Below are 8,673 nucleotides of genomic sequence, written 5' to 3' on the forward strand. Positions count from 1 at the left end.
CTACTCGGCTCTTCTCAGCATTAGTGAGACTGCAGCTGGAGTACTGCATCCAGTTCTGGGCTCCACACCTTAACACGGATGTGGTTAAGCTTGAGAGAGTCCAGAGAAGAGCTAACCATATGATCAGAGACTTGCACAGCAAGCAATACAAGGAAAGGCTGAGGGACCTGGGACTCTTCAGCCTGAAAAAGAAAAGGCTGAGAGGGGACCTGGTAGCAGCTTACCGCTACATCAGAAGCGTACATTATTAGGAGTAATGGTTACAGTCCGGACACCCTAGTTGTGAAGTAGTTTTTCCTAATGTTGAGCCTGAAACGAGTCTGAAATTATCTTCCAGGAGTTTGTGACCATTACTCCTAGTATTCCCCAAGGGTGCCCTGGTGAACAGTTTCCCCCCAAACCCCTGTACTTATCTCCTTGAAACTCGGCAAGCTTCTTGGCCTCAGCAGGGGCTAGCATGCCTGCAGTTTTGACCCTGCTGTGGCTTAACACATACACATGACAAAAGTTTGGCTCTCAAGACTTTGGGGTGCAGTTTCTCTGAACCCCCTGCACCTATCTTCTTGAAACATAGCATGCGTCATGCCCTCAGAAAAGGCTACCATTCCTGCAAGTTTCATCCAAATCTGGCCAGAAATGACAAAGTTATAGCCTGTTTTGACCTTCCCCATTATATCTTATGGGCGAAACGGCGAAACAGTCAAAATGGCAAAATGTTTCCACGGAAGGAAACAGACCAGCCATTTTGACTCGAAACAAAAGTCAAAATGAAACACTTTTCTGTCGAAACACGGGTCGAAGCGGAATGCTGCCATTTCGCAGACCCCTAATGCGGAGGTGTTCAGTGTTATTACATGACTCCCACCTGCAGTGCATGTCTGGGTATCAACTCCAGGAGCCCGCCCTGGTGTTGTACTATTGTTAGCAAATAAAAACCTAGGATTCTGGACTAGCCCAGGGATTGACACGACACCTCATTTGATGAGTGACAGAAAGGCTTTATTTACTACAAGTATTCAAAATCAAGTCAAATGAGCCCAAACCAAATCAAAGTCCAGTAATTAGCTATAAGGCGGTGATTTCTCACCACACAGGCGATGAAGAGGCCATCTGTTTCTTTTCAGCTTCTCCAGTAAGTTGGATGCATCAGCAACTGGTGTCAGAGAGGTATCTCACTCTTGAAGCACGTGCACTGTTTGCTGTTTTACTTGCCTTTTTATACCCTTAGTTTAGCATCTTCAAAGCATTCTTTTAGTTGTGTAAATCAAGAGAGAGTCCCAAGCAGTAATTGACAGGAAAATCCTGTTAATCAACCTACTCATTATTGGTTATCAGAAATTTCTAATTTGAATGAGTTACCTTCTTCAGTGACAAAAGGTTATCCAGTTTGGAACATATCAAGAAACTTATTAACAACCAGGAAAACATAAGTGTCCTTGGAAAACAAGGTAAATCATGAGAGAAGAACAAAAACAAAACTAAATCAAGAGGAGACACCTATCACATATGGAGAATGTCTCTTCCTGCACATAAACACAAGTTAATTGCAAAAGAAATATTTACCATACTAATTAATTAAGGATAGACATTTCACACAGTTACACACCAGACAACAAGGAGCCTGCCTGAAATCATCCTGAATATAGCAAGATAAGCTAGAGGAGGTACTTCATTATTTCTTCTCAGATGGCCTAGCCATGAACTCTCATCCTCTTGCATTATGCGGTTAGCATCAGTATTCTGAATTTTAACTTTTGTGAGTATGCCCGAGCCTAGCATGAGTTTCAGAGTCATCACTACCCATTCTCCGTCAAAAATCCCTCATTGTCTTCTTCAGCAGGGGCCTGCTCTGTGCTTGGACAGTCTGAACTAGTCAGCTGATGGACAGGTGAGGTGGGGAGTGGAGGGACTCAGATCCCTATCCAGACTGAATTTAACACTGTTTGTTTCATGGGGGTGAATTCAGAAATGAAAATGGTCCTTGCCCAACAGGGGAGAGAGGAGAAATGGTGAAAGGGGAATGCTCCTTACCAATAAATCCAGAGGATCAGGGCCACTTCATGCTGAATTGAGGGTCAAAATTAAAGATAATCAGGGGGTGGCTCAGACCCCCCAAAGAGCCCACTGTCTTGGACTTCATCAGGAACATGGATGCTGATGCAACTGACAGGTTGAAGGATCTGGAAATGGATATAACCACTGCTGTGAGGAAGGCAGATGGTAGGGAGCTTGCTCCTCTGCGGGCTCCTGCCCGCAGGAGCAGGGAAGGCTAGAAACAGCCGCCTGTCAGAGCAGTGGGGTAGGAGCCAGGCGATCTCTGAGGAGGGAGCAGGCTGGTTTATGAAGAAGATTACACAACAGGGGCCCTGTGACTGCAGGGACTGGCAGTGGGGCAGGCGACACTGTGCTCCTGTGAGCACAGTGCCTGGGGTCCTGCCAAGGGGCTGATAAACAGGGCGGAGGTCTTTGTTGTTTGCAGCCGTATTCCCTGGCCAAGTCCAGTTCCTGGTGATGACATTAAACAACACTTTGTTTTGGAAAGATTCTTTCTGTACCCACCTCTGCTTCCATAAGCCAAGGGCTGGCAGTCAGTGAGTCAGCCCTGCCTGCTAGGTGATCCTGCCTGTACTGGGGCTGCAGCCTAGTGCCCACTCTGAGCCTAGCAACATCACAGGGATCCATGCAGGGAAAGTGATTGCACAGGGCCTGTAACCTTGGGGTGGGGTGGGGGCTCAGAGATTGCTCAGTGGGCCTGATAGGGCAGCTGGACCAGAAATGTGATGGACACTGGGGTGGGGGTGCTTGTGGGTAAGACCAGCCTTGGTCTCTTTGTAGCCAGTGGCAAAAGCCTGGTTCCTGAAGCCTGGGGAACCTTCCTGATCAAGACAGAGACCCTGAGATGAGGGTGGCATTTCTGGAAGTGGGCACTGCCTGGGCAGACACATACTCCATGGGGCTCAGCCAGCCAGGCTGTGTTAGTGCCCTTTGCTTTGACAGGGAGCAAGAGGCTGGGAATGGAGAGTGGTGTTTCAGCACCTCCTGCCCTGTCCCCTTTTCAGACAAGGCCTCACAGTCACAGTTGGGAAGGAGCCACCTGAACTGCTATTTTTCCATGCTTGGTCCCCTAACTGCTTCCAGAAGCCTCTGCCTGGCACCAGACCCCTGTTTTGAATCTCTGCTATGGGCATCTGCAGGTCATCCCCTGCACTCTATCACCCCAGAGCCACCTGCACTCAAGACCCTAGGTTCACAAACAAGGCTACCTCAAGCTGCAGCCAATTGAAGGTCACCTTCCAGCCTGCTTTTGTGATCTCCTGTCCCTAGTACCACCAGTGCCCCTCACTTCCCACCCTGCTCTCCTTTTCTGATTCCTGGGCCCCATTGGCCCAGTGGTCCAGACTGCATGCTGCTGCTTCCTGCTGCTCTGCTCTATATTTAGCAGCTGCGTGTGAAGCCACTGGTCTTGGCCACTCATTAAGAGTTTCTGGTTACAGCTGCACCCAAAGGTTCATGTCTCAAGGCCTTGGCACCTGGTGTCAGACACAGGCAAGGCCAGGGCACAAAGCACGGTGCCTTCCCCACCTCTACACACCCCCTTACTGGGGGTCTGCCCCCTCCCACACTGCCTACTTGTCAGTATGCACGCTGCACAATTTCCCCCAGTAGCATGTGTACATGCTGGGGAGAAGCCTTAGTCCTCCTAGCTCAAGAAAATCTGCAGCAGCAGGGCACAAGAGCAGCTGTATCAATTCAGGGACCACAGAAGACCTCCACTCAACTGATAGGGGGAAGGGAGGTGGGGCTGGATGGGCCTGTGGTGTTGAGCTGGGCAGTGTGAGGGCAGGGTGATCTCAGCCCCTAACTTTCCAAGAGCTGTGGTCCCTAATGCAGAGAAAGGAGATCTCAGGATCATGGCTTTATTCCCTGTGCCACAGTATTGCTCTGACCGCCGCCCCTCCACTGTAGCCCCAGCACCTGGCAATGGTCCCAGCCAAACAGTGCATCCCCTGAGTCCTTGGTCCCTGCATCTCTTCAACCCAGGCCTGGTGCCTTGATGCCCACAGGGGCAGGACTTAGCATCGCCAGCTCCTTCCCAGTAGGATTCTGCTGCCCACTGGCCTTTCAGGAACGTGGATCCTGCCCCCACCCACAGCCCCCTGCTCCTTAGGCTTCAGCCAAGGGTGCTTGATGCAGCTCATGATGGTGGTGGGTGGGCTGCGCTGTGCAGAGTCAGGTGTCAGCAGCCCCCGCAACATCTCCAAGGCCTCAGGTGTGAAACACTCCCAGCGCGGTGGGCAGGGGTGGATACGGGGGCTGCGGTGCCATTTCTCAAATTTCCGGTGGTGCTGGTCAGTGGCTGTGTGCCAGGGAAAGTAGCCAGTGAGTGTGCAGAAGAGCAGCACACCGAGTGCCCAGGCATCCAAACTGGGCTGGGCAGGCAGGTGGTCTGTAGCGCTCAGGCAGCACAGCTCAGGTGCTGTGTAGGGCAGATTCTCTGGCAGGGCTTCGATGGCAGTGCCCCGGGGACAACTCAGCCCAAAGTCAGTCAGCTTGACACGCCGACACTCAGGGTCAAAGAGCAGCACATTCTCAGGCTTAATGTCGCGGTGCACCAGTCCCTTGTTTCCCATGAACTCCAGGGCACTGGAGATCTGCAGGGCACAGCGCTTCACCTTCACCTCGGGGATCCCCACCTGGGTGAGAAGGCTAGATCCAGGCACCGCAGAAACACCCCACCCCACACTGTCCATAATGAAGAGGCCCCAAGTCCCACTTCCACATCCATGGAGTACCCCCACACCCAACCAGATTGAGGCCAGGCCCCTATAGAAGGGGTAGTCTCCATATCCACCCTGAGCTTCCCATGCCCAGGCACAGGTGCCAAGTAAAGAATGACTCTGGAGTGGACTGTACCTGGGGATGAAGGATGGAGAGCAGGTCCTTGGAAAGGGCTATCTCCTGAGCAAAGACGTAGTGGTGGTCAGTCTGAAAGGCGATGCCCAAGGCACCCACGATGCAGGGATGGGCCGAGAGGCTTAGCGAGATGCAGTACTCACTCAGAAAGCCCCGCAGCTCTGTGTCCCGCTTCCCAATGAATTTCAGTGCCATAGGGGTACCTGCAGGCACAGTTGGCATCAGGGGTCTGGGGTACCAGGCCCTCATACTTGATCAGCTCCAAGCCAGCCTGGTACCCCTAGGTCCGATCCAGGGAGTGGCCACTTTGGTACCTCCAGATCAGACCCACAGGCCCAGCCATCCTTGTGCTCTGCCCTAATCATAATTGAGGGCCCAGCCATCCCAATACTCCTATCCACATGCAGAACTATATGACCAGGGGCTACCCAGGTTCCCATATCCCAGGGGACCACTACATGACATGATAGAGTATCTGATAGTGCCCTGTGAACCAAGACAGAGGTCAAAGGAGGCAGCAAGTTAGTGCCCGTCATGAAGTAGACTAGAAAGCATGGTTTCTGGAGGAGGGGGAAAGATAGGGGTACCCTGCCACACAGCCCCTTCTTCCTGCATGGCAGTCAGGCCATACCTTGCTGCTGGTGCATGGCCAGCAGGACATGCCCATAGGCACCACTGCCCAGCTCTTGCAGGATGGTGTATGATTCCTGAACCTTCACCTGAGGTAGGTTCTGCTCTGTCAGCAGCACCATCTCCTCCAGGCACTGCTTAGCAGGGAGCAGGTTCATGGCTGTGAAAAGGGAGGGAGAAAGGCGTTGTCAACCATGGAACAACAGCCTCACTATCCTGCACCAACTGCTCTGGCAATCTACAGCAGATGCTCAGTCTGCTCCTTATGATGCACCTGACACAGAAATGCAGCCACTTTTGGGGTGAGGCACTCGGGGTGGGAGGTGGGCATTGCTTTTTATACAGATTCCTTGTCTGGGGCTGAAATGCAGCTGCCACAAGGTGGGCTGTGGGGGTCATTTATACAGAGCTCAAGGAGCCTTGTTTTACAGAACCCCCATGCCTGGCAACCATCAGTGGGGTGGGGAACAGGGACTGTTTATAGAGGGACCCCTATTCCTGTGCTGTGATGCAGCCAACAATGGTCTGTTATGCCCAGAGTCCCCGTCGGGTCCAAGTGTGGTCTGCTCAGGAATGGCCACTCTCAGTGGTCTGGGACAAGTGCTGGGGTGCAGGCCCCAGTGGCCATATGGTTTCACACATAAGGCTGACATCTCCACCCTGTGCAGGGGACGGGAAGGGCTTAGCCCCGTCCCTGAATGCTGGGCTGGGGAAGAGCAATACCACCGCCAAGTGAAGCACCTTCCCACACTATGGGGCCTGCACCATCCCCCAGATACTACCATGGGCCAGAGGTCCTGGCACTTGGGCCCTAATGGGGAAAATTCACAGCAGAATTTCCTCTGGTTCTTCATCAGGGTCTTAGGTTAGAACCATGGAGAGAACCCAGGAATCCCAGCCACTCCCCAGCTCCAGCCACTAATGCCACTCTCCACCCAGGGCTGTGAAAGAACCTGGCTAGGTTGCCCAGTAGCACCGATGTCACTGCACCCCACATTGCTTCGTGCACAAATCTTGAAGGGCAGCTCTAGACACCCCCCTGGTACCCTCTGGAGCACAGCCTGCTAGAGCTGAGAGGTAAAGCAGCTGAGATGGGGCTGGAGCATGGAGGGAGCACAAGACAAAAAAGAATAGGGGTCTTACCTACCTGCAAGTAGCCAGAGGGCAGTCACTGTGCACAAGTGGCCGATCCCAGGTCTCTCTCTGTCTTCCTGTTCTGTGTCTATGTGTGTGTTTGTGTGAGGCTATTTCTGTGCCTGTGCTTGTCTGTCTGTGCCAGTGCCTGTGCTTGTCTGCCTGCCTGTATGTCCAGTGGCCCCTGGAGTCCTCCTTTTATCTCATCTGTGTGTTCATGTGTTTGGCATCTGAAGTCCCAGTGGCTGCTGATCCCAGCTGGCTGCATGAGACCAGGGGTGGGGGCATGATACTGGGGATCCCAGCTGGCTGCATGAACTTGTGTGTGGTGTATGCTGGGGGCTGGGATTAGCAGCTAGTTATCAGGGTTATTTTTACCCACTGGAGCTGGACACTCTACCCCTTACCCACCCCCTAGCACTATTGGCTCTGGGATTAGCTGCATCCCAGATGTTCCTGGAAAGTCAGCTGCAGGCACCTGAAAACTATACCCCCTTCCCAGAGCCCCTGAAGAGCTGGGGGGACAGAACAGGGTGAGGGGGCACATAGTTGAGAAACAGATCCCTCTGTCACCTGGCTCTAGGAACCTCCATGAAAATCCCCTTCATAAAGGGTCCCAGGGGGCTTTCATACATTGTGGAAAGGGAAATATGATCTGTGCCAAAATGCAGCCATCTCTGGGGTGGACACAGAGACTGTTTATACATGGACTCCTTTCCTGATGCTGAGCTGCAGGTGCTCCTAGGGCAGCGGTGTTATACACCACTCATTCAGTTCTGAGCTGCAGCCATCTTTGTTATGAGCTGTCAGGGCTTGGATACAGATGTAGTGAGCAGGTTTGTTATTACCCTGAAATAGAATAGTTTTCTGATAAGCATACTGTTAGGTTTACAATAATTTAGATTATTAGGAAGTATTAGCTTTACAGCTGAATACAAGGCATGACCTGTGGCCTAGCAATGCAGCTGACCACAAGGCAGATTGATAGCTAAGCCTTTGCTTGTGTCAAGTAATCATTTTAACTGTATTAAGCATTTTCTGAGTTAAAAGCAGCAAGTATCTCTGTGTCTGTGTGCTGAAAAATCAGCTACAGCAAGAAGTAAGATAAGACAGGGAAACCATTGTTCTGGGTGCACTGGTTGTGTCCTTGAAAAGTATCTACTACTGTGTAAGGTTTTGCTAACATATTATAATGTTACTGTTACTTAACTTTTAGCTTTAAAAAGTGCTAATTCATCTTAATAGAAATATGCTGTTACAAAGATTTGAAAAGCACCGCCCAAGTATTGCTTTTTTTTGTTAACCATGAAGTCTTGCCTTGTTGTAATAAGTATAAAAGATCACCTCACCCTTAGGGGGGGGCCATTTTGCCTTTTGCTGGCTTTATGGTCTTTGTTCGAGCAAATAAACAGCTGTCTTTCTTTACCCGCGTTGTCTGTCAATCAAATTACAGCTAGACAACGAACCTTAGCGAGGTTTCTCCCACCACACAGCCCACGTGCAGCTCATTGTTTTGGGAGGGTGCTGCCAGCAGTAGAGGCAAGAGCTGGCATGACTGGATGTGTTAGCGCTGGAGCAGGCTACGTGGTGATGTGCATCCAGGCAGAAGCTGAGCGTCCGCTGAGCGTGTCAAAGCAGAAAGACCTACTCACCTGTCGCCCGTGGGGCCTTGGCTGCTTCCAAGGGACGGCTGCAGGCCCCGCACACACCTCGGACTGCCCAGAGTGACCCTTGCAGACGCCACACGACACGACACGTCCCGGGGGCCCTTCTGCCCCATGTCCCGCTCCTGTCACGCTGCGGCCCCTCGCTGAGACGCTGGCTCCAAGGACGGGGGCACGAGGAGGAGCCTGCGGGAAAGGGCAGACCCTCGTCAGACACTTTCACGGGAATGAAAACGCACGCACCGCTTACCGCACCGCAGTCGAGGAAATGACGCCCGGGGGCCGGCCCAGCACATTCCCATGAAGAGTGCTGAAATCAATCCCCACACAA

At 52.1% G+C, this 8,673-nt stretch overlaps 1 protein-coding gene across 3 annotated transcripts; it reads right to left on the reverse strand.

Moving 5' to 3' along the window:
* Window positions 1–1,579: 1,579 nt before the first annotated feature.
* On the reverse strand, window positions 1,580–7,225 carry LOC102380272 (serine/threonine-protein kinase SBK1-like). Of its 3 annotated transcripts, none has more exons than XM_025213007.1 (4): window positions 6,688–7,223; window positions 5,546–5,704; window positions 4,915–5,117; window positions 1,580–4,694 (listed from the first exon to the last, which is right to left on the reverse strand). In XM_025213007.1, exons 2-4 carry the CDS (start codon window positions 5,700–5,702, stop codon window positions 4,074–4,076), a joined length of 981 nt encoding a protein of 326 aa, XP_025068792.1. In that variant the 5' UTR covers window positions 5,703–5,704; window positions 6,688–7,223; the 3' UTR covers window positions 1,580–4,073. The 3 variants fall into 3 exon arrangements, with proteins under 3 accessions (XP_025068792.1, XP_006031420.1, XP_025068793.1); XM_006031358.3 differs by having other exon boundaries at window positions 6,692–7,222; XM_025213008.1 differs by lacking the exon at window positions 5,546–5,704 and having other exon boundaries at window positions 6,692–7,225.
* Window positions 7,226–8,673: the final 1,448 nt, after the last annotated feature.

Source organism: Alligator sinensis, unplaced genomic scaffold (genome assembly GCF_000455745.1).
Source record: "Alligator sinensis unplaced genomic scaffold, ASM45574v1 scaffold882_1, whole genome shotgun sequence".
Lineage (NCBI taxonomy): Eukaryota > Metazoa > Chordata > Crocodylia > Alligatoridae > Alligator > Alligator sinensis.